This window comes from Pempheris klunzingeri, chromosome 5, assembly GCF_042242105.1.
Source record: "Pempheris klunzingeri isolate RE-2024b chromosome 5, fPemKlu1.hap1, whole genome shotgun sequence".
Taxonomy (NCBI): domain Eukaryota; kingdom Metazoa; phylum Chordata; class Actinopteri; order Acropomatiformes; family Pempheridae; genus Pempheris; species Pempheris klunzingeri.
The window spans coordinates 1220311-1246264 of record NC_092016.1 but is presented as its reverse complement, the minus strand read 5'-3'; the positions used below and the strand labels follow the sequence as shown (position 1 = coordinate 1246264).

At 41.8% G+C, this 25954-nt stretch overlaps 1 protein-coding gene across 2 annotated transcripts in view; it reads right to left on the bottom strand.

Annotated features, from left to right (window-relative positions):
• The window catches only part of dgkzb (diacylglycerol kinase, zeta b), a 61762-nt gene that overhangs the window by 7457 nt on the left and 28351 nt on the right, over positions 1–25954 (bottom strand). Inside the window, exons 1-30 of one of the 2 annotated variants that reach the window (XM_070830482.1) lie at positions 23198–24192; positions 20255–20363; positions 18424–18519; positions 17886–17963; positions 17751–17807; positions 17532–17600; positions 17276–17347; positions 16011–16127; positions 15138–15212; positions 14811–14912; positions 14543–14625; positions 13857–13917; positions 13510–13623; positions 12695–12835; positions 12532–12610; positions 11463–11518; positions 11311–11373; positions 10629–10702; positions 10400–10511; positions 9352–9551; positions 9109–9209; positions 8752–8843; positions 8167–8236; positions 8024–8064; positions 7595–7788; positions 5830–5919; positions 3351–3419; positions 3192–3232; positions 2363–2406; positions 1514–1634 (exon numbers count right to left, since the gene is read on the bottom strand). In XM_070830482.1, coding sequence (XP_070686583.1) covers positions 1514–1634; positions 2363–2406; positions 3192–3232; positions 3351–3419; positions 5830–5919; positions 7595–7788; positions 8024–8064; positions 8167–8236; positions 8752–8843; positions 9109–9209; positions 9352–9551; positions 10400–10511; positions 10629–10702; positions 11311–11373; positions 11463–11518; positions 12532–12610; positions 12695–12835; positions 13510–13623; positions 13857–13917; positions 14543–14625; positions 14811–14912; positions 15138–15212; positions 16011–16127; positions 17276–17347; positions 17532–17600; positions 17751–17807; positions 17886–17963; positions 18424–18519; positions 20255–20363; positions 23198–24192 — 3616 coding nt within the window. Of the gene's footprint in view, positions 1–1513; positions 1635–2362; positions 2407–3191; positions 3233–3350; positions 3420–5829; positions 5920–7594; positions 7789–8023; positions 8065–8166; positions 8237–8751; positions 8844–9108; positions 9210–9351; positions 9552–10399; positions 10512–10628; positions 10703–11310; positions 11374–11462; positions 11519–12531; positions 12611–12694; positions 12836–13509; positions 13624–13856; positions 13918–14542; positions 14626–14810; positions 14913–15137; positions 15213–16010; positions 16128–17275; positions 17348–17531; positions 17601–17750; positions 17964–18423; positions 18520–20254; positions 20364–23197; positions 24193–25954 lie in introns of those variants that run through there. The other variant, XM_070830483.1, reaches the window with a different exon arrangement.

Genomic DNA, 25954 nt, shown 5'->3' with positions numbered 1-25954 from the left:
GGGCCCAGGTTGTAAATAAAGTACTCTAATGAACCTTTAACCGACACGCAGTGTGGGAAAGTCTTACTTCAGACTGTGAACCAAACTCAGTGATAATTTTTCCCGTTTTAGTCCACTAACAACAAACTTATGACTTATCCTGATTTAACTCCTGATTGTTTTTAATCACTGTGTCTATGAAATGATTCTCATGTTTTATGGTTTAAAGGGGTTTTCTGAGACAATAAAAAACCTTTAAAGTTCACATTTAAAAAATATTTTTCTTTGATTGAATGTTGTAAAACAATAAGACATAACTCCTTATAGTCACTCTAACACAAAAATAAACCGTCACGCACAAGTGAACACATCTGTGATCCATCAGAAACGTTCAGTGACGACGAAAACTTCCAACTTTCTGCCCAGAATTAAACTCTGTGATGTCACAACTAGTTAGGACTCTTAACTAGTTGTTTGATTTTACATTCATCCTTCAGGACTCCATGTATTTTTCTCAGAGCTGCTATTAAAAACCACCGGCGCCCCCCAGTGGTCAAATCAGAAGAGACTCGTGTGTCTCCTGTGTGAAAACTGTGTTTTCAAAGTCAACCTGATCTTCTTTTTGTATGAAAATATCAATAAAATAAATAAAAGTCTATCAAATACACTCAGAAACTCACCAACAGGAGTGAAATCACAGATAATCTGAGACAATCTAACAGGGATTAAATCAGATTAAACTGTAAAATTTGAATGAACAAGTCTGATTTTAATTAAATAAAAGTAGTGATAGTGATTTTGTGCACTTTTAACCTTAAAGATTTATTAATTTCTAAGATTTACTCTTCTGTTTTACTGTTTTAATCTCACCTGTATTTCTAGAAAATACCCGAAACACAGAAAAGCGTCTCTTCCACTCATTCTTACCGGCCGATCTCTCTCAAACTTTTATCCAATTAATTTCTGATCAGCTGCAAATGATTCTGGCGACACGAGTTTAGTTTGTAGAAAAATGCGACAAAATCTCAATGGAGTCTGGTTCAGTCTGTGTGTCCTCAGGCCACATTCACACATCCTGCACTGTCGTTTTCCACCACCGTAATGAGTTAAATCTGATATTCACACATAAGTAGTGTTTGTTTTTCTAGTATTTTACACACACATTGATCATGTTGTCTGCAGGTGATTCTGTGTGAAGCATTGAAAAGTGATTTTTACGCCGGAATAACGTGACAAAAGCAGAAATCAGCTTCTCTTCTATTCAGTTTTATTTATTCCATCCTGTCCCGAATGACGGTTTTATAGAAATTTAAAATTTGGAGTCACAAATGATCGTGTTATTTCCCTCTGGTAGTCCTGTATATGTTTATATCCTCTTTTAATGCCTTTTTATGCTTTTTTACTGCACAAATCTGAAGATTTATGTAATAAAATCACTTAAAACATGTCTAAACTGTAAAATATTCATTAAGAACAGCCGTCATAAACACATAAACAGTGTGTGAGTTTTTCCTGGTGAATATGTTTCTCTCACCGTTGTCGATGAGGTACTTGAGGATCTCTTTGCTGCCGGCCTCCACGGCGTGGTGCAGCAGCGTGCAGCCGGCTGCGTCCTGCAGCAGGAAGTCAGCTCCGGCCTGGTGAAGCTCCATCAGCTGCACGACAACAACACACGACAACAGACGGTCAGACACGATGGTTTAAAGGAGAAGTCCAGCATTTTTAAACGTGTGCCCTGTGTCTGAGTGACTGGTAGGTAGTAAAAGTGTTGGAACTGGTCCAGTAGATCACCTCAGCCAGCAGCCACCAAACGGGCTGCAATGGCTGCAACGTGATCCTTTGGGACAACTGCACCTGATCACAGTAGGTCCACTAAAAGAGCTTGTTTGATCCACTGACAGGCTCAGAGTGTTATTCTAAGTGTGTGACAGCATCATGGAAAGGATCCCTACAGAGAGAGACCTGGAAGATCCTTTTGGTTTAACCACAAACAGCACACACACCAGACTACATTCACTAAAACAGGGATTTTAGAGAACAGGACACAGGAGCTGCTTCAGTAGTTTCTGTCAGTTTTGTGTTTAAGTGTGTTAGTTCAGATCTGAATTCACTCTTTAAAACACCAAAGTCACACAATAACATAAACAAACTGACTGATGGAGGCAGCAGCAGAGCAGCAGCTCCTGTGTTCTGTGAGCTAAAATCCCTGTTTTAGTGAATGTAGTCTGGTGTCTAGTTTGGTGTCTGCTGGCTGAGGTGATCTACTGGACCAGTTCCAACACTTTTACTACCTACCAGTCACTCAGACACCAGGATGTGGACACAGAGGACCAGGGGTTAAACAAACCAAAGCTTCCCTTTATTAGCCAGTTTACAGACTCACTCTGTTCAGGTCTTCAGTCTTGATACAGTTGATCAACTCTGCATCTGAAAAACAGAAAGTGATCAATTCAGCACCATCAAAACAAAATGTAACATCAAAGAGGACGAGAACTCGATCAGCTGACCAGAGAGATGACAAACTTTTTGGTTTCTGACGCTTTGATTTTAGGATCTCATGATCAATACAATACTGATTTTATTAATAATTATGGGAATAGAGTGAATATCTGGTCATTCTTGAAGCTTCTACGTGGAACTAAACATTTTTGTGATCACTTGTGACTTTATTGACATTTTTCTCACGTTTTTTTAATCCTATTTTTTAATTTCTGTTTTCAGATGTATTAATATTCCTTCAGCTCTGCTCTGCTTTGGTTTGTCCTGCCTGTCTCAGAGTGAATCCTCGTCTATCATCTAATTTACGTACTGATGCATCAGTAAAATAAACAGAATTCAGAAAGTTTGGACAAAAACTTCTCATTTAATGGTTTTTCCTACATTGCAGGTGAAGGAAAACTACGGAGGAACACATGTAGTAAACAAAACAAGTGTTAAACAAACCAGAATGTGTTTTATACTTTAGATTCATGACCATGTTTGGCTTTAACGGTCTGTTAAACACTTATATAGCTCCACATGTGTCTTCAATATTAATGTAGAAAATAATTAAAATAAGGAGAAACCATTAAATGAGAAGATACTGTGGTACTGGATGAATAAAAACTATATTACATATGAAAACAAACACTTTTATCTTCATTAAATGCTCATTAAAGTGTTAAACTGTGTTGTTAAAACCCTCTTTTAGTTTTCTAAGGAACAACTTTTACCTTTTTCGGGGTCGTGTGAGGACGAGGTAGCGCTGGAGGGACTGTGGGACAGAAAACAGACGGAGAGAAGCCGAAATAAAAGGTTTAAAGCATTAAATCATGAGCCGACACACACACACACTCACACACACACACACACACACACACACACACACATACCTAATGATGGGTCTGAAATCAGCGAGCGTCGTGTTGGATCGATGGACATTGAGGATCTTTGCTCCTCTCCTTCAGGTGAGACACAGCGAGGACAAGACGGACAGGTGACAGGTTCAGTACGTATGTGGAGAACTTCACAGTGAGGCACAACAAGTTAAACATCAGACACCATAAGTCTGATGTTTAGACACTGAAAAATAATATTAGATAAAATATAAAATAAGATGAAATAAAATAAAACATAAAAGATTAAATAATATAAAATAAAATATAAAATAAGATGAAATAAAATAAAACATAAAAGATTAAATAATATAAAATAAAATATAAAATAAGATGAAATAAAATAAAACATAAAAGATTAAATAATATAAAATAAAATATAAAGTAATATGATGTAAAATATAAAATAAAATAAAAAAATATAAAATTAAATAAAATAAGATAAAATTAAATAAAATTTAAAATATGATATTAAATAATGATATTGAATAAAATATAAAATAAGATAAAAGAAAAGAAGATGTAATAGAATAAAATATAAATTAAGATCGAATAAAAAAAATCTAAATAAAATAAGATAAAATAAAATAAAATGGTGGGAAAACTCCTTTGTGTTTCACTAATTTATAATCTTGTGTTGAGATGATTCACTTTTCTTCTTTAGCAAATTTTTTTAGAAACAAAAAATTCTGCATTTCAAAAATTTGGTGAATAATTTGATGTTTTCAAAGCGACTATTTAATTTTAAAGCTCCGAATAATAACAATAATATTGTATTATTGTCGTAACAATAACGTTACAGCAGAGTAGAATCTGTCCAAAGAAGATGAAATAATTGATCGTGAGTCGCTTTAATAACTTTTCTTACATTTTATTTTTTCCCCAAAAACTCAAAGATTGAAGTTTTGTAAAGCAGAAAAACAAATTATCTCAACACAAGATTATAAATTAGCAAAACTTTTTAAGTTTGTTTCCGAGTTTGAATTTGACCAAAAACTGAGTCACAGTTAGAGGTTTTCCCTTTTTTCAGTTTTTACAGGACTGTGCTGCTTCGACAACAACATGATGACACGATGACATAATGACGTGATGACATAATGACAGGATGACATAATGACGTGATGACGTCCATGTGATATAAAAATCCGAATCCTTTTACTAAAGTCCTGAACTAAATGACACTTCTGAGGCTCCTGTGTCTCCTGACAGCTCCGGTCACTGCCTACTTCTCACATCAACATTTATTCAAGATAAAACATGTGAAAAGTTTCCCCATGGAACACCTCAGTGCCTCCTTGAAGGGGAATGATCATGTTTTTAACCATTTCTTCCTGATGACCTTCCTGGTCTGCTACAAAAGGGATGTTCTTCCTTTGTTTTTACAAGTAAACAATAAGCTTTGTAATGATATTTGTTTGCTGTGTATCTTGTTATCAGGGAAGAAGTATAGATGATAATGATGTAATCCATGTGTTCGTCCTTCTTTATTGCTGTATACTTGGATCTTGTGCTGACTGGTTCCTTATTTTGTTCTGTTATTTAAAATCTAATAAAATATTGTTCAGAAAACGTGAAAAGTTTAGAAAATATTTGCTACTAAACTAAATAATTTCTAAAAACAGTCAAATACTTCAGTAATATTATTAATACTGTTATAATATAGAGTATAACACTGCACTGTTCTTACTTTTGACACTTGAAGTGCAGGTATTAACATTTTTATTCTAAATAAAGGCTCCAACTGACGGCTGACGTCTCAGATGAGGCAGTTTTAATAAAACCGTCCACGTTGGTTCAGCTCATATTTATGTAACGTCACATAACGACATCATGTTTGGGATGATTGAAGCTGCTGACTTCACGTTTCCTGTAACATCCGAGTGTTTGGACGTCGTTTGTTAGCTTCTGTCGGTAGTTTTATTATTATTTCTCTGCTCCTCACCTGAGGGACGAGCTTCCTGAACACCTGAGCTCTGATAGAACTGTTAAATCAGACCTGGAAACATCAGTTTACTTAAATTTATACCAAACCTTTCGCCTGGAACATGTTGCAGACAGACGGGAAACTGACTGAGTGCTGTTAAACCCAGACTGAGTTCTTGAGGCCGACTCCACAGCGCTCTTGTTTTTCTCAATCTGCTGGTAAATCGTTAAATCTTTTTTCTTGTTTAGTCGTCTTTTGCTTGTGTTTTAACTGTGTGGGTTTATAAGTGTGTTTGCTGCTGCCTCTCTTGGCCTGGACTCCCTTTAAAAAGAGGTTCTTAATGTCAGTGGGATTCTCCCATTAAATAAAGGTTACATTAAAAAAATATTATGTCCCTGTAAAGCTTTATAAATAAAAATCGTCCTCTGCTAACCGTACAATAAAATTCCTGTTTCTGTAGCGAACGCTGGAGCATAAAGCACAGTTCATCATCTCGAAGAGCTTCACTGTGTGTGTGTGTGTGTGTGTGTGTGTGTGTGTGTGTGTGTGTACCTGCAGAGGGCAGTCTTGGAGGAACTCTGGGACAAAGCATCAGCCACCGAACTGTCACTGGAGATCCTCTTCCTCTGAAAGTCTCTGACCCTAAAACACACACACACACACACACACACACACACACACACACACACACACACACACACACACACCACACACACACACACACACACACACACACACACACACACACACACACACAGATTTTAAGATTTTATTGATCACATTTAAAGGTCGAGGGCTAAATTTAAAGGTGGCCGTGCGTTTGCCATCAGGACCCCTCGGCTGTCCAGACGACCTGCCTGAGGAGGTGAAGTGATTTGACTTTTTATTACTTGTTATTGTTTGTTTTATCTTAAATCTTTTTATTTTCATTGCTTGTTAATTATTGATTTTATTGGTATTTATCTGGATGTTATGCTTTTATGGTTTTTATTGTCTTTCTTTTGTGTGTTTGCATCTTTTCAGATTCTTTAACTTTACCTGAACTCTGTCTTGCTTTTGTTTGTTAGTTTTCAAAGCTGCCATTGAAATAAAGTTTTTATTACTTGTTATTGTTTGTTTTATCTTAAATCTTTTTATTTTCATTGCTTGTTAATTATTGATTTTATTGGTATTTATCTGGATGTTATGCTTTTATGGTTTTTATTGTCTTTCTTTTGTGTGTTTGCATCTTTTCAGATTCTTTAACTTTACCTGAACTCTGTCTTGCTTTTGTTTGTTAGTTTTCAAAGCTGCCATTGAAATAAAGTTGTCATATTCATCTTGTTATCATTAATTCTATTGTTTCTCTTCTTCACGCTGCTGTTTTGTGGTTGATGTCTGATGTCTAATCTCCTCTCAGTGAACCAGTCGTCCCGTCAGGTGACTCAGTGACCCGGTAACCTGGACAAAAGGTTCACATGAGCGTCTCCGTGGAAACAGCACTTCAAACAGCGGCGGGAGCTCATTTCATGTCCGACGGCCGCCGCCCCCGGTGTCACCGGAGAAGCTTCATTCACATTCATCCATCCTGTGAACTGGTCGCCGTGACGCCCCTGGAGACGCTGCAGGACCGGCTGCATCCAGCAGGAGGCGCCAGGATGACACACAACCAATCACACTGTTGATTTTTGTTTCCTTTGTTTTGTCTTGTTAATAATTTTACTGTTTTTATAGTCATTTTTTTAAAGATAACCAGGCTCCTCTCTGTCCACATCCTGGTGTCTGAGTGACTGGTAGGTAGTAAAAGTGTTGGAACTGGTCCAGTAGATCACCTCAGGCTCAAAGTGTTATTCTAAGTGTGTGACAGCATTACGGAAAGGATCCCTAGACTACATTCACTAAAACAGGGATTTTAGAGAACAGGACACAGGAGCTGCTGCTCTGCTGCTGCCTCCATCAGTAGTATTGTGTATTGAGTTGTATTGTGTTGAATCTGAACTAACACTTTAAAACACCAAAGTCACACAATAACACAAACAAACAGATGGAGGCAGCAGTGGACCAGCAACTTCCATGTAAAATCCCTGTTTTTGTGATTGTAGTCTGGTGTGTTTGCAGAGAGCGATATAACAAATATTCCACTTTTAACTCCACTACATTTATTTGGCAGCTTAAGTTGCTTCTCTCCTAGAAAAACAGGATATCTCTACATGATGTGGTGCAGTACTGCGCTACACAAAGCACCTAAAACTGGCTTCAAACTGACGAACCAAAACATCAACATATTCGTATTTTATAAGATTTTTGGTTCGTCCAGTGAATTAAAGTCCCGTCTCACCTCGGTGTGTCTGCGGAGGAGAAGGAGGACGGGGAGCAGGGGAAGGCGAACTGTCTCTGCTGGTCCTGGTGCTCCTCGGAGTCCACCAGGTCGGGCATGCCGGGCGAGGTGCCCACCGTCTCCTTGGCGACCAGCTCCGGGTCCAGGATGTACAGCTCCTCCTGAGAGATCTCCGTCACGTAGTTCAGATGCTCCTGGAGGAAGAAGAGGAAGAAGAAGAAGAAAAGAAAACATCTTCAAGTTCGGTGTTCGCTTTCAGGACGTGTCTCTACAGTAATTTATGAATATATTGATTTATTGATTAATCGAAGAGAAACAAGTGTTAATTCTGATTGTAGACACTAAAGAAGAAGCTTCAGAACAACAGATAAAAGCCTCAGGTGGAAAAAGCTTCAGCACTAGTTATGTGTGTGTGTGTGTGTGTCCCACCTGAGCTCGGTCGATCCGGTAGAAGCGGTCTGCGGTCGTACCTGAAAAACAAAAAAACAGGTTTCAGGTTGTGTGTGTGTGTGTGTGTGAGTGTGAGTGTGAGTGTGAGTGTGTGTGTGTGTGTGTGTGTGTGTGTGTCTTACAGTCGAGGAAACACCACTTCATGGAGAGCTTCTGCGAGGACACACACTCCCCCTTCATGTCGTCACAGTCCTGACAGAGCAGAAGAGTTACTGAATAAACATCTGATTGATCAATAATGAGCTGTTATTATGATCATTATGACTAAAAACCCTCACAGGTGGTTTTATATGGAAGCCCAGAGACGACTATACTAAAATGATTAAATGCGACCTTGAAAATTAAAATGTGTTTCTACAACAGCATTATAATTTTCCACATTTGTTATTTGAGTAAAAAATCCAAAAACGACCACCTGAAGGTTAAAATCTTTGAAAATTAAATGTTAAATCACATTTATTTTCAAATTATTAGGACATTGTGTGACTTAAATATATTTCATAAAAGATTAAAAAGCATCATGTTTCTGCACTCGAAAGAAGAGTACGTTTACTTTACATACATCTTATTAGTAACACTATTGTACTTTTACTTTACATACATCTTATTAGTAACACTATTGTACTTTTACTTTACATACATCTTATTAGTAACACTATTGTACTTTTTCTCAGGCACAATATCTCAGGACCTGAGCTCTGGCGTACCTGGTCCAGGTTGTTGTGCAGACGCTCGATGAGCAGGCGGCAGGTCTCCAGGTCGCTGTCTCCGGGGACGGTGATCACGCCGAGCGGCGTCGCTGCACACACGGACGACACGTCAGGGTCAAAGTGACGACACTGAATCTTTTCAAACTCTTTGTTCAGGCTCACTCATTTTATTCCTCAAAATATTGATCTATGTGTCCTCACAAATATCGTCCATGCTGCCAAAATGAATAAAGAAGCTACGCTGCATCCCAAATAGACAAAACAGAGATTTGCTAGGTCCCAGGTGCACCCCCGCACAGGTGGTCTGGACCGGCCGACTAGCCCCCCGGACCAGTTAACCCTTCACTGACTCACAGGCCTCCTTCAGCTGGTCCTTGTCGTAGTGCAGCGCCTCGTACGCCGCCATGCTGATCCGGTTCACTCTGATCTGCAGCTTCTCAGGGACGGGCTGCTGACTGCACACACACACACACACACACACACACACACACACACACACACACACACACACACACACACACATTTTGTTCTCAGGTTACTTGTGTTACACACTTGACTTATACTTTAGGACAGCTTCAGTCTCTGGGTGTCATGTACTCGTTGAGATGGGGCATGGAGATCCTCCTCTTGGCCTTCTGCACCATGTTGGCCTGGTTCCTCAGGTTGATGTGGATGACGGACGGAGCCAGCTTGCAGGGCTCTCCGTCCACCTGCATGGGGATGGACTTGAAGGTGGTGAGGGTCACTTCTTTGCACTGATGGAGCCGCTCGCCGTGACCGCCCACCTGCAGCGTGGCCTGGACGGGGAGACAAAACAGAGGGTGTGTTATATTCTAGCATCATGCTGTCGATGTCAAGATGGTTTAAAGATAAATTAAGCATCGCTTCTCTCAGGATCAGGAAGTAACAGCCAACAAAACATCAGACAAAATATGACAAATATTATTTTTCAGGGGTGGAAAGTACAATTTTGAGAGACTTTACTTATTAAGTAACAGTAATTCTATCAATTTGTACAACCACATCCCTTTAAAACACCAAAGTCACACAACAGCACAAACAAACCAACCAATCAAGGCAGCAGTAGACCAACAACTCCTGTGATCTGCGTGGTAAAATTACTGTTTTTGTGAATGGAGTCTGGCAAGAGAAACCTAAACCCATCTGTGATGATCGCTGGTGTCCTCTAAGGTGCTGATCTGCACCTGAGTCTCTTTCAAACCCTGCAGGAGACTGATTGGAGGAACCTGGAACACCTTAAGCCACAGCAGCAGCTCACTATGCTCTCTTATTAAGGGTGGATTTGTTATGCTGGCTTCGCTGGTTAGCTAGTTACTAGTTAGCTAGTTACTTTGTCTTTTTGCACCATTGTGAAGCAGACACTGCTGATTTTACTGCCATACACTCCAAACTTTGTTTATTTAGCACATCTTGGTACAACTGACACTTTATCCTGGCTCTAATTGACAATATTTGGTTTAATTTGTTAAGCGTTCATCATGGTGTGACTCGGTCGTAAAAAAATGGGGGTTTATCCGGACTGGGGGCGCCGAACACCGCAGACCGCAGGTTACACACTGACTCCCTTTGATGCGGCCCAGTGAGGCCTGATGTGGTTTGTGGTCGAGCACAGCTGAGGGCTCACCAGAGACGTCATGGTGAAGCCAATGACCTCGATGCAGCCGTCGTCATGGCGCTGCGGTTCAAAGTCCTGGTGTTCGCTGGGGTGCCCCCACGGCATGGTGCCGGCACAGTACCTGCAGCACAGGACGGACATGTTCCTGAGACACCACACTGGGGATTTAAACACTCTAAAAACATTAACATTAATATTTGAAGAGGATAAATTGTGCTTTCCGTCCAGCTCAGCGTACCTGGGGATGTTGAGGAAGAGCAGACACTGTAACTTCATCTCCTGGACTTTGGCTGTCAGGTCTGTGCCGTCACACTGTGGAGGGAGGACATACATTCACTCAATCACTAATAAGCATCTTCAGAAATGGGAGGACTGGGAGTGCTGGACAGAACAGATTGGGTCTATGGATGAACGTACGAACTGGGTTTCTAGTTTTCTAGTTTAATTTATTGAGATGTGCGTGCATGTTTGGATCTGTTGATTGCATAAGCTGTATTTGTGTTTGGGCTAGCAGCCACATCTGGTACGACATATCTCTTGGCCACCAGACTCCATTGACAAAAACAGTAATTTTACCTCACAGAACACAGATCTTGTGTGACTCTAGTGTTAGTCTGGGTTCAAAATATCCTTTAAAACAAAAGAGTCACACAATGAAACAAAACAAACCAACTGATCGAGGCAGAAGTAGACCAGGAAAAGTTTAGTTTGGATCTGAGCAAAGTCCCATGTTCTCTGAGGTAAAATCACTGTTTTTGTGAATGTAGTCTGGTGTGTGTGTGCAGAGAGCGATGCCCTTCTGTTTTGATTTCAGCCGTATTTTCTGTCACTGACCTGGAGAGTGACCCAAAGAATGGAGTCTTGACTATTAATCAGACGGTCCGTCCCTGAAAGCTGCTTTATCATCCGTCTCTACTCACCACCACTTTGATGTGCTTGGCGAGGTCTTTCGAACTCCCACTCAGGAAGTCTGAGAAGGCCGTCTGAAACACACACACAGACACACACACACACATTAAAGCACTGTAATGTGTGTGTTGAGTTAACAGAGCACACCAGTGAGGACACTTACCCCTGCATAGAACATCTTATTCCTAAAGCGGCTGTTAAACTTCTCCGGGTTTGCCTCTGAAAAGACGAAAACAGCACTTCAGTACAGTCGACAGTTCTGATTTTACATTACAGCCATTGGAGTCTTGAAATAATACAGAATAATAACCCAGCCAGAATAATACCAACACTTCAGCTGCGTCAAACAAAGCAGGAAGTGGATGACCTTAGCTTGGTTTCATTAAATGAGATTTTAACTTGATTTAAATGCGTTTTTATTGATCCCTGTAGGGTAATCAGGTCACTGAGCAGCAGAGAAAAGCTTAACAAACTGTAGGAGCACTGAAGAAAACATGAAGTAATATAATAGGAAGTGGTGAGGATGATGCACAGCAGATGAACTGGTGTGTTTGCTGGAGAATGTGCAGCTCAGTGGAAATAAAACTACACATTTATACAAGAGAGAAGTAAGATAAAGGTTAATTAAGTACATTTACTTACTCACTACTCGAGTAGACAATTCAAAGTAGTTGTGCTTTGCTCATATATTTCCATTATAATGTGGTTAATGTGGTAAATATTCTACTTTTTTACTCCACTAGTTTGCTGCAACATGAGTGCTTAATACTTTAATTAATTAATAAATAAGGTAAGAAAGGTTTTACAGGTTTGTTTGAACTAACCCTTTTAAGCAGACACGTCGAACTCAAGGCCGAGATATTTCATGTGACTACTAACAATGGCTCGCCGGTAAATAGCACTCCCACCACTCATACTACAAGAGGAGATCCCACAATGCACTTAACTTAAGTTTAGCCCCCAAAATAAATGGCTAAACGAAAAGTCACTGTTAGACTGTTCAATAAATGTTGAGTCCTAATGTTAAGACTTAGACTGTGACTTTTAAACTTTTGACAAAACACTCAAATGAGGTTTAAATAGAATCCTAGAATTACCCTTTAAAAATAGGGATGTTATCCTCCTGCACCAGAGCAACAAGCAAGACTGGATGAAACCTGTTGCCTTTCAGATGAATTAATAATAATAAAATAGAATAACTGGTGTTGGCGTGTGACTTAAAGCGGACTGACCTCTGGATTCATGGAAGCCCAGTGTGACGTGAGCGTCGAAGCCCAGGCTGAAGTAGTTGTTGAAGACATCGATGGGAAGCTGAGGAAACAGCAGAAGTCCGTGTTGAAAACGAGACGTTCTCAGATGTCCGTGCTCTCTCAGTGTCAGTAATGATTCACTGACCTTGTCTGTCTGATGCTCGTCCATGTCCTCCGGTCGGGCCTCGGGGTTGGCCTCCACGTTCAGGTTCCAGCGGTCCAGCTGGACCATGTTTCCGTCCTCGACGTGCGACAGGATCTTTGTGATGGGTTCATCGGTGTAACCCTGAGAGAGGAGGCCAACACGGGTTCACGCTTATAATCTCACATCTTTCCCGCTGAAATATTTATTGTTGAAGGGTAGATTTTAAACCTCGACCCTGTTTGAACATGTTTTGGTGTCTAAATGTCTAATTGGTACAAAAAATGGTGGCTGCTGGCTGAGGTGATCTACTGGACCAGTTCCAACACTTTCATTCAGACACCAGGATGTGTAGAACCGTCCTCCAGTTAAACCCCAGTAAAACTCCAGTTAAACCCCAGTGGAGCTCCAGTTAAACCCCAGTAAAGCTCCAGTTAAACCCCAGTAAAACTCCAGTTAAACCCCAGTGGAGCTCCAGTTAAACCCCATTAGAGCTCCAATTAAACCCCAGTAAAACCCCAGTGGAGCTCCAATTAAACCCCAGTAAAACCCCAGTGGAGCTCCAATTAAACCCCAGTAAAACCCCAGTGGAGCTCCAATTAAACCCCATTAGAGCTCCAGTAGAGCTCGAGTTCAACCCTAGTAGAGCTCCAGTTAAACCCCAGTAAAGCTCCAGTAAAGCTCCAGTTAAACCCCAGTAAAGCTCCAGTAGAGCTCCAGTTAAACCCCAGTAAAGCTCCAGTAGAGCTCCAGTTAAACCCCAGTAAAGCTCCAGTTAAACCCCATTGGAGCTCCAGTTAAACCCCAGTTAAACTCACCCCTCCCCAGTTGAGAGTCCTCGCCAGGTCGTTCCCAGTGCCGAGGGGCAGGATGGCCACGGGGGGCTGAGGATGCAGCTTCAGCTGGTCCAAGACCGACAGGATCCAACCCACCTGAACACAGACACACACACACACACACAATAATAATAATAATCAATAATCAAACATGCTTAACTCTCACAGCCGTACACAACAACTACTCCTGTTACTGTTCCAAGTTTATTTTAAAAACTGATCTAACTGAATAATCAGGACACTACTAATGATTTTAAGGACACTGATATGAAACATGACGCCTCCCTTCCTTCCACATGTGTGTACTGTGTGAATAATGTTGGACTCACTGTCCCGTCCCCCCCACAGGCCAGGATCCTCAGGTTGGGCACTTTGGCGTACAGCTCCAACCTGCAGGAAACAGAAAGGATGTAAACCCAGACAGACGAGCTGAAGAGATGCTGGATAGTACGGTATGGGTCTATGGATGAACGTACGGCCACCAGACTCCACTGACAAAAACAGTAATTTTACCTCACAGAACACAGACTTTGTGTGACTTTAGTGTTTTAGAGGGTTAGTTTGGATCCAAAATAATCCTTTAAATCAAAACAGTCACACAATGAAACAAACCAAACCCACTGATCGAGGCAGAAGCAGACCAGGAAAAGTTTAGCCTGGATCTGAGCAAAGTCCCATGTCCTCCGAGGTAAAATCACTGTTTTTGTGAATGGAGTCTGGTGTGTGTGCAGAGAGCGATATAACGGCTGTTTGTGGTTAAACCAAAAGGATCTCCCAGGTCTCTCTCTGTAGGGATCCTTTCCATGATGCTGTCACACACTTAGAATAACACTCTGAGCCTGTCAGTGGATCAAACAAGCTCTTTTAGTGGACCTACTGTGATCAGGTGCAGTTGTCCCAAAGGATCACGTTGCAGCCCATTTTTCCAAATCTTTTTACTACTCATTCTGAACCCAAAATATATAAATGCTTGTACACCGGACCGGATTAACTGGGTTAATATGACTGATCTTACCCCTCTCTGGGTCCTCCCTTTGTCAGGTCGAACACCTGCCGAGGGTTCAGGTACCACATGAAAGACTGGATGATCTTGGCTCCCTGAAAGCAAACAGAAGCATCTGAGGTGAGCAGCTCATAGAAAGGAAAACAGATTGTTGTTTATTTTTCCTATTTTGGTCATTAATTTACTCTGAAGCTACAATAATCGAGACACAAGCAGACTCACATTGTGGGGACCAACCTGAGGACTAACCTGCCTTGTGAGGACCGATCGGTCCACTTACCTGGTTTCCTCCACTCTTTGGGTTAACGAACACCAGCAGTGGCTTCATGAGCTGAGAGGGGAGAGGCTTCACCAGGAAGGGCTTCCAGCGGCCATCTTGGAGCTGAGACACAAACAAAGGAGATTATACAACAAATAAATCCAACCAGGCGATCTGAACGGTCAACTACACATTTCAGGTTTCTCTGCAGCAGTTTTTTTTTTTCATCTCAGTCCACGGCGACACGTTCTTAAATTCATCTTGTAACTGCCGATAACGGATCAGACACGAGGCTCTGCTTCAGATTTGTAAAATGATAAAACGCGTTGTATCGTATCACGTCCTCACCTCTGCTCCCTTCTTGCTCGACTTGTTGCATTTCAGCGACGTCCTTTTCTTCTTTTTGCTGGACTTTAACGAAGTCTGCAGAAAGGAACAAATACGCAACATCAGTGGCCACATGTGTGTGTGTGTGTTGTGTATTGTTATATAGATGTTATTCTAAGTGTCTGACAACATTATGGAAAGGATCCCTACAGAGAGACCTGGAAGATCCTTTTTTGGTTTTTGTTCTTCAAAGCCACCAGACTCCACTGACAAAATCAGTAATTTTACCTCGCATAACAGAGAGTTGCTGGTCTAGCATTGCCTTGATCGGTTAGTTTGTTTGTGTTATACAAATATTGTGTTTGATCCAAACTGATCTTTTAAAACACCAAAGTTGCTCAATAACACAAACAAACTAACTGATGGAGGCAGCAGTTAGACCAACACCTCCTGTGTTCTGTGAGGTAAAATCACTGTTTTTGTGAATGTAGTCTGGTGTGCTTACGATGCATCTCTTGGCCACCAGACTCCATTAACAAAAACAGTAATTTTACCTCACAGAACACAGACTTTGTGTGACTTAGTGTTTTAGAGGGTTAGTTTGAATCCAAAATAATCCTTTAAAACAAAACAGTCAAACAATGAAACGAAACAAACCAACTGATCGAGGCAGAAGTAGACCAGGAAAAGTCCCATGTTCTCTGAGCTAAAATCACTGTTTTTACGAATGGAGTCTGGTGTGTGTGCAGAGAGCACTTTTAGTGGATGTATTTGATCAACTAGTGAAGACATGTCAGTCGTTAGAGATTAAAAAGAAGAGTCAGGATTAAGGTGAGGGGTTGGGATAAGGTACTTAGTCCTCTCAAGCACAGACAGACGAAGGTGTGCGTGTACCTGTGTTCTGCGGACCCTGATGATCCAGGTCGGCGGGATGATGACGGCAGCATGAGCTCCCAGAGAGCAGCACTCCTCTATCTGTTGCAGCATGAAGCACGTCACCTTGTTGTGATACTGAAAGACAGACAGGGCGTCACCTGACGGCTTCGTTCAACTCTCAGCTGTCACAGGTTTGTCGAACAGAAATCTCTTATCAAAGAGTAACTCGCATCCAGTTTTAGCTTGAAAACGCAGGTACAGAACACCATCATAGATATTTATATGTAGTAATGAGTAGTAATGAATACTACTTATCTATAATTGACTAACTCAAAGTAGATTACATTTTAAAGGGCAATTCCAGTATTTTTAAACCAGCACCTTATTTTAATAGTCCAGACTCCATTGACAAAAACAGTGATTTTACTTTGCAGAACAAGAGAGTTGCTGGTCTGCTGCTACGTCAATCAGTTAGTTTGTTGTGTGACTTTTGTTTTTTAAAGGTTTAGTTCTGCAAGGTAAAATCCCTGTTTTAGTGAATGTAGTCTGGTGTGTGTGCTGTTTGTGGTTACACCAAACGTATCTTCCAGGTCTCTCTCTGTAGGGATCCTTTCCATGATGTTGAGGGTTTTAAAGAATTTTAAAGGACTATTTTGGATTTTGGAAAATTGCTGTTATTGTAAAGGGAGTCTGGTGGCTAAGAAATGTAAGAACAACAAGCTTAAAGCTACTGGATAGACAGCGGAGCAGCTTCTCAAACAGGCTGGTTCAGCTCCGCTGTCACAAGGACAGATGTCAGATGAACAGAATAACACTGTTTAACAACTGAACTCTGGCTGGCAGAGAGCTCTCAGCACCCTCTGCTATTTAACACTAATATGTACTTCTGTTCTTCAACTTGCTCTACAGTTTTATTTAATCACACTGTGGTTTTAACCTGCACATTTTTATCTTTTTATCTGCTTATTTATTTGTCTGTACTCATGGTGGTGGTCACTTTTACTCCTTTACTGCTGTAACATCAGAATTTCCCCCCAGGGATCAATAAAGTATCTATCTATCTATCTATCTATTATTTCAAACTAACCCTTTATGTTGCAGCCACTTTTTTATACCTACCAGTCATTTAGACACCAGAATATGTAAAAAAAAATAAAATGAGGCCCAAATTTAACAATACTGGATCTAAATGTGATTCTCTACAACATTTACCTGTTTGCTAACATCAGGCACCATAAGCTAATGCTCAGGTAACCAAGACATCAGCCTAAATTATTACTTACCGCCTGTTTGCACCACGAGCAGCTGATGGCAACGATCTCTTTGCTGTGAAATGAGAACTTCTGCTGAAATCCCTGTTGGAGATAAAATGAGACGCTCGGTTAGCTCTCAGGCTCTGCGTCCTGTGAGCGAAACACCTTTTGTAGGGACTGATGTTACTGTTTTCACTGTGAAGCACTTGGGTCACTCTTTGGGCTGTTGGAAAGGGCTATATAAATAAACTTTGATTGATTGATTGATTGATTGATGGAGGCTCACCTTCCCACACTGGCGACACTTCCCCGTCTGACGCCTCCTGTGGACCCAGTGGTGCCGCACAACATTGGCCTGAGACACATCAGCGTATTTATGCTTTAACACAACATATTCATTCCCTGTTTTCGTCTTGTAGATTAAAGCAGGAGGTCGACGCAGTGATAGCAGTGACTGCAGTGATAGCAGTGATTGCAGTGACAGCTAATAATCAACCAGACTGACCTCTCGAACGGCTCGAGATCCCGGTTCCCTGAAGGACGGCTTGCACCTGAAATTAATCTGGAAGGACAGATGAGAGACTGTGAGGACAGAAGAAGGAATAAAACCCCTCAGACTGAAGCTGTGAAGATACTTTACCTTCTCCAGCTGCTCCATGCACATCGTGTGGACCGATATCTTACATCCAGCACATTTCTTCCTCGCCACTGACTTTTGCTGCAGAAAATAACACCAGATTTATTACACTGTGTTACCTACAAATTGCTTGGTAACAGTTGTTTTATTGGTGAAATTGTAGGGGGAGGTTCATGTATTTTTGTCTTTTTTGGTGTCTTTGAAGAGAGCGATATATGCAGACCAGACTCCATTGACAAAAACAGTCATTTTACCTTACAGAACACAGGAATTGCTGGTCTACTTATTTGGTTAGTTTGTGTTATTGTGTCTTGTGTCAAGTATTGTGTTGAATCCAAATTAACCATTTAAAACACCAAAGTCACATAATAACACAAATAAGTTAACCAACTGAGGCAGCAGCAGACCAGCAGCTCCTGTGTCCTGTTCTCTAAAATCCCTGTTTTAGTGAATGTAGTCTGGTGTGTGTGCAGAGAGCGATAGAACGGCTGTTTGTGGTTAAACCAAAAGGATCTTCCAGGTCTCTCTCTGTGTGACTCACCAGCGACTTAGCGATGCAGTACTGCTCTCCAACATAACAGAAGTCTCCAGACCCGCTGGTCTCAAACCAGATGTGGTCCCCGAACTGGGCGTTGTCCTGGGACGAGTAACGACAGTCACATATCAAAACATTTTCACAGCAACAAACCTGCCCGACATGATTTGAAGCCTGCATGTTGGACAGAGAATATTTAGTATCTGCCTTTTTATATTTGTATTTGAATTATCAGTTAATTTAACAAAACCATTATTGTTTCCTAAACCTAACCAACCTACCACTGAAAACTGATGACGAAAAAGAAACTGAAATATAGAAGATAACTGTATTTTACTGTTTGACCGCCTGTCCTGGTAAGTAAACCAACTAAACCACTCACTTCTTTATTCTGCGTGAACAGACTGGGTGTAAGTAGCTGAATAGCAGCCGTCTTCACCTGCTTTTAAACCTGTTTGAAACCAACAGCTTATATATTTCAGTTTGCTTTTATTATTATTATCAGTTTTTAGTTGCAGTGTGGTTAGGTTTAGGCACCAGAACTTCTCCAAACATAAAAAGCAGATACATTAACCCTTTATTCCTGACAGGAGCGCCCACGATCCCATTAGCATGTCTATTTTTCAATGCTGGTAGATTAATATATAAAACCACTTTCATATCACACATTCAATGTGACCCAGAGCGCCGTTTCCTTCCACTAATGTGTTGTAGCAGAAATCCAGTATAAAGCAAACACAACAAAATCGTTATAATCCAGACCGCAGGGTGTTCACAGCGCCTCCTACGCTGGAATACACATGTAGAGGGATACAGCTGTGACATTTCTGTATTTAGAAACATATGTGTTTTCTTTTTTTATGGTTTATTACACTTTTTTTGCAATTTATTTAGTTACATATTATTAAAATTTGGGATATAAGGGTTGTATTGATGTAAAGATGTAAAGATGTGCTCTGGCGGACTTGTTCTGTATAACAGACCGTTGCCATGGCCACAGTTCAGCCACATTCAGATGATTTTCAGATCATTCAGAAGAAACTCAGTAATAAACAAACGTTCACATGTGAAGAAGCTGCAACCAGGAAATATTTTACAGGAAAACATCATCAGGAATTAATTTTCTGTCAATGAATTAATCGCCTGATGGTTTCACTTGTATAACCTGCTGGGTCATTTAACTTAATTCTACCCTTCAGAGTCTAGGACCGCCACACGGCGTCAAAGTCACATGTCGCACGTTTGAAAACGTAAAGCTGTGACACAAGCACGCAGGTGCTCACTTCAAAGACTGTTGGAAAGCGGACACTTCAAACTTTTTACAAGTGTTTGAATTTTGTCGATCGGCCTGTTAAGACTAAATTTATGAAGAGCCGAAGTCGCGCACTACAGCTCTTCTACGACTTAGAAGATGCTGAATCTGGGGAAGAACGTTGTGATTCTGAGGAAGACTCCTTTCAGAGGATGAAGAGGATGCTGCACCTGAAGACGAAGGAGAGGAGGATCCAAAGATCCAACTAGTTCCTGCTCAGATTTTGTGTTTCTTTTGCACTTTTACACACAGTGTGTCCATATATTATGTCAAAATAAATAAATACTTGTAGAATCACATAGGTGAGGTTGTGCTGAAAAGAAAGACACAAAGAAAGGCAAGAAAAAGGTAAGCTGGGAAACACAAAGGTCAAATGAAAAGTAGTAAAGAACGCCGTTTTACCCCAGACTGTGAAGGGTTAATTTAGTCACTATAGCTGTTAAATTTCGTATAAAGCGAAGTGAGAAATAATACTCCAATAAAGTAAAAGTAAAACTAAAGTACAGATGTTGGAAAGTGACTCACGCTCCAGTCGACGGTGCTGTTGGGTTCCTGCAGCGCGTCCGTCTGTCCGGACGCCGCCACGTTGGGCTGAGCCGCCACGTGCTGCACGCCCGACTTCGCCATGGCTTTCCTGAAAGCAGCAGAGCACAAAAGACCTTTTGAGGAAACAGACCTCAGATCAGCTGTTGGTGTTCGTACTGTTTGGGCAGGTTTTGTCGCTGAGTTTCAAATCTTTCACCGAATTTAGCGAAATCATTCTTAATTTATGTAAAAGAACAAAGAGTTTTGTGGAGCAAAAATAAAAAAGTTCTTTCATGAGAAAAACAAAAAAAAAAAGCTTCTTCTACAAGTTTTTTTTTTAATCAAACAAGCAGCACAATAAAAATGAAAGTTGCAGCTTAATTTCATCTTATTTTGCCTTTTAGTTTAACCGACTTAGTTAATGTGTAGTCAGTATTGTTGTTGCCACGGTAACCGTTGATATAAATGACGCATTGATTTACAGTGGTGATGTATGGAAGCCCATTTAGGCCAATATGACGATAAAATTTTTAAAAAAAAAAGCCTAAGATTCAGTTTCTCGTTATTTTGTGATGCTAAGTTATTATTTCGAGAATGTTTCTTTAAAATTAAGTATCTTGAAATACTGAGAAACTGAATTTTAGTGATTATTTTAAAATACTAAGCCACTATTTTGAGATTTTATATTTTTATTTATTTTTTTAATCATCAATATTTCTCATTAAAATGACTTACAGAATCTCTTTTTTGGCAGAAATGTGCTTCCATGATGTTAAAACTGTCGACCAAAACCTTTTTTATTCTTTATTGTGAACGACGCACTATGAACTGATACCGACACAAACACACACACATTCATCGAGCTTAGCAACAGAGCTGTCACGTCATTGTCAGGGTGAACTGCTAATGAGCTGCAGCTCCATGGAGGACGTTCGTGTCCGCAGCAGAATCTCACGCTTATTTCAGCTTCTTCATGCTGCCGGGACGTGTCGCCTGTCGCTCGATGTCACAAAATGACCCAAACCTGCAGATCTACTGGTACAAACAGAGAATCCTTGAACCTTCTTAGACTTTGACTCGTTGCAGGGTGTCTACATGCATCTGCAAGTTCAAGTTAGGGTTTTTAAGACCTTTTAATAGCACAGTTTAATTAAATTTAAGGCCAATTTTGCAATAAAAATAAACAAATACAAAAACTCCCAGATCAAACTAATAAGTTCAGCAAAACGACAATAACTAAGGACATTTGTCCAAATATGTTTAAGGTGTGACAAAATATTTGTTTAGATTGTTTAGCAGAAATGCTTATTTATATTCTAAAGGTGCCAAACTGGAGAAAGCAGAAAGGGTTTAAGTTATGAAACAGGGGTGTTAGCAGGTTAGCTAACTAGCTACCTGCTCGGTGCCATCCAGACAGACGTGGGGGCCAAAGTTTGACAACATAAATAGCAAAAACCTGGAAAAACGTACATTCTGCGCCACAGACGTTACGTGTTCACTATCGACGAACCAGATCAGGATAACAGACACGTCTGAAGTCACCTTTGAACTGATTAAATGTTCAGGTGTTTTGGTGTTGGGCTGATTTTTAGACCACATTTACAGAATTAAATAAGTGAATATCTGAGACCGGCCCAAACAGAGCTGAAGACTTTAAGACTTTTCCAGGACATGCAGCCGCCCCGTGTTGACGCCACCCGTTCACCATATGTGAAGCACATTATCTGCCCTACAAGCAACCAAAACATCCAACAGGAAAAAAACCAGAGACACACGAAGAAGAAGAGAGGAGAATATAGAGTATGACAGATTTGGGTGTGAGCATTCTCCAGCAGGGGGCGACTCCACTGGCTCCAAACAGAAGTCTGATTGGATGGAAGTCAATGAGGAAATGAGCCGACTTCTCTCCTGATTTATCAGCTCAGTGAACAGTTTCTGCTCTCAGTCTCTAGTTTACAGTCTTCTTCAGCACAGCAGGACGTTCATGTAGTCAATTATGGTCCATTTAGAGGAAAATACACCAGGAAGAGGGGGGCGGGGCTTCAGGGCGGGGCTGCCTGCTCACTGACCAATCGTTACCATGGCGAGTTTTGTTGATGGATTTAGCAGCTTCTTGGACTTTATGCACCTTTTGAAAAGTGATCTTAACATGAAAACGCACGCATTTCCCTTTAGGTTATAAAATAATTGGAAAAAAAAAAAAATCGAATGATCAAATATGTTGGTTTGATTCCTCGTTGTTCTAGTTATTATGGTTCTAACTAGCTAACTACAATTGTTCATGTTTTAGTGTAGTTTTTACTACTTAACGATACAAATATGAATAAAATGCCAATGTACGTGTTTAAGGATAAAAACATCAGATCATAAAAAACATGCCGTCTTTATGTTACTTTTACAAATAAAACAAAGAAACACGTTTCTGCTGAGATGTCTCGTCAACCTGAACAACATCATTGTGACGCAATGAAGCAGTTTCACATGACGAGGTAATAAAGTCATTTAGCAACTGTGAGCAGCAAGTCGACCCGTCTGTAGCAACTTCCCCTGAAAATGAGGCAAACGCACCACTGCTGCGCCCAGGGTCGTCTTTAGTTTGGTTTAGGTAGCTTCGTAAATGCACAACACAGTTTCATTTAGTTTAGTTTTTTCACATCGAGCTTTTGTTATTTCACTACTTTTCATTAAGCTCGGACCCAGAAAATTATCCTGGAAGTGGCCCAAACTTTTCAGGATGTGGTGTTTTGGTGAAGGTTTGGTTGGTAAAGGATGTTTAACTGGACAGAAATGTATTTCCTCATAAAAGAACAAGGTGGACACACGTATTCCAGCTACTGATTCATCGTGAATGTCTCCTTTAAAAGGCTCTTTTCTGGGATAGTGGAATAAAACTACAGACACACCAGACAGAAACACAACTTCAGCTAACAGCAGGCTACATACAGCAGGAAGCTACTCCAGCTCTCCAGGTGGGAGTCGTAGCCCAGCGGGCTGAGGGCCCCGGGGCCCCTGTGGAAGGCCGGATGGTTGAGGTAGTAGACTGAGCTCCTGCGGCCGGGCAGCGGGGCGCCTTTTCCTGGCCAGGGGCTGCCAGGCTTGGCGATGGTGGAGATCTTCCTCCTCTTCCTCCGGCTGGAGGCACGATGGCGGCTGTAGGGAGCAGAGTCTCCAGCAAACACCTGAGAGGAGTTCCTCCGCAGGCAGCGAGGGGCCCGGATCAGGGGCCGCGACGTCGGCGGAGGATGGGGAGTCCGTCTCATCACCTCCATGGCGGAGGAGCAGGAGGGTGTGGAGGACGGGGAGAGGCGCTGATGAGGAGACCAGGAGCCGTCGTCCTCCTCCTCAGCCAGCTGCTCCGCCTCAGACAGCTGGCTGTCCTCTGATTGGCTGTCGTTTGCGGGGGAGTAATCGCTGCCGGCGTCGTCGTCCCCGTCCGAGTGGAGGCTGCTGGAGCCTGAAAACATCCTCCTGCCGTTTGCCCCGTCCCTCACCTCCACCTGCTGCTCTCCGGCCGGCAGCCCGTCCTCCTCGTCCTCCTCGGCCATCTGGATCAGACTGGCAAGCAGCATGGACGGCCCCAGCAGGTGGGTGTCGATGGTCCGCAGCTTCCCCAGCTTCCTCCTGCACACGGCGAACCTCGGGTTGAGGTTGGGGGTGGTGGTGCTGGAGCGCCTGCGAGCGCGCCCCACCCACCTGTTGCGTCTGCACGTCTTCGCCAGACGCCCCCCACCCGCACAGGGCAGCACCGCCTGCAGCTGGACGCTGGAGCGCCGCCGCTGGGTCAGGGTGGAGGAAGGCAGCCCGACGCTGGACCTCCGACGGGCCTTGCTGGTCGGGACGGCCACGCTGGGCCTTCGCTGGCGGCAGGATTTGGCCTCTGCGTCCCCCTGCAGGGCAGCTTCCTTCCTCCTAAAGTGACGGCGGAAAAACGTGTCCATGCTGGACGGGGGGAGGCGGCAGACCTCTGAAATGCTCCTCTCTAGCTGTTGGGCGCAAAAAGCAGTTAGCCTGGATCGCAGAGCTGCTCGGAGCAAGAAGCCGACACTGCAGAGAAGCACTTAAGATATTAAATATAACAAACTACAGTTTAGTTCAGCCGCTAACGCTCCATGTTAATAAAAGACTTTTAGCAAAACAAAAAACATGTTTATTCCATCTTAATGTTTTTTATTGACTTTCACAAGCTTCATTTGCCATAAACTCACAGACCTTCGCAGGTTAAATGTCACCAGTGAGACTAATGTCAGACAATCTGAGCCCGTCGGTGGCTTTTCCATCACACAGTTTTAGCTCGACTCGACTCGGTTTGGGTCGTTTTCCATTACAGTTGCGTTCCACCTCAAGATGGGGTACATACAAATGATGTCACCGGAGTTTCAGGTCGTCATTTGTATGCAGCACAAACACAAACACAAACACAGCTGAGGACGTGGAGCGTTTGGTTTGCGTGGAGCCATTCACCTCGTTCACAGAAATAATAAAAACTGCTTCCAGCGTTTTAAAAACGGAGGGTTTGATTCTTGTGAACGAGTCGATCTCATGACTCATCCGGTGACGTCACTCCCTGATTGGGCAATCAGTGGCCTGCAGTCTGGTGACGTCACATTTTCGGCTCGACTTATTCACTTTTTTGAGTGTGGGAAAGTAAACGAGGGTCTTTTAACTCTGATTTATATTTAAAGTTATTTACCAGCCTCCCCTTGTGAGGAACATAAAAACCAGCTCTTGTGCAGTCCAGTGTTTCCGTTTATAAATAATTATCATGATTAAAATCTAAATCACTCCTTTTGTTTTGGCGGCTCGACTGATCATCTATTCAGCAGCTTTTTGCTTCTAAATGAGAGAGCGGCTTTAGTGGAACCTTTTTGTTTTGGACATGTTGCTGTGATATATTGGTTGGACGGTTTAAAGTTGAGGTTATGAAACATGTTGTTAAATAAATTAAATATAAGAATGAGCCCCGACCATCCCTGAAGTCTACAGGCTTGATTTGAGCACTTATGCAGGTGTAATTAAGCTGCTGAACGGGTCCTTGTTGTGTTGCTCACAGCTTTAACCTGACACATGAATTATAAAACGCCCAGAGGAAGGGCGGCGGTCGTCACCGTGGGGGGGGGCAGCACGACAACAGGAGGGAACAATCAATGAGGCCACGGCTACCTGCTGGCTTCTTCCTGCCCTCCAAACAACAACATTACTCCAGCAATTAGTCTGTGACGGTCTGGTCCTGGTCTGTTAACACCAGCAGGGACTGAAATGTGACATTAACACTTAAGATCCAGAACAACCAAATGTTGAAAACAGTGTTTAGATTGTTGAAATGTCCCTTTACAGCTTTGATCCTTGAGTTTAACTCCGTCAGTGACAGATACTGAACTTCCTGGTGCAGTCATGTGACCCAGCGACCATTTCCAAGATGGCGGTCTGCCTGATTAACAGCTGAGACACAACCAGCTGATTTTAAACAGTTTTTGATATTTAAAGGTGAGTTTCAGACACTTTAACAGCTCTAATCCTGTCCTGGATTATATGAACCTGTCCTGACTGTGTTTTAGGATGAAACAGCTTCTAAAAATAAAGCTGAGACATATTTAACATTCATACAGTTCAGAAATGTGTCCTTGGTCCATTCAGTCAGTTTTATGTCCCCCATTATTCTACTTAAAGGAGAAAAGGGTTTTTAAGGGTTAAAGTGGCACC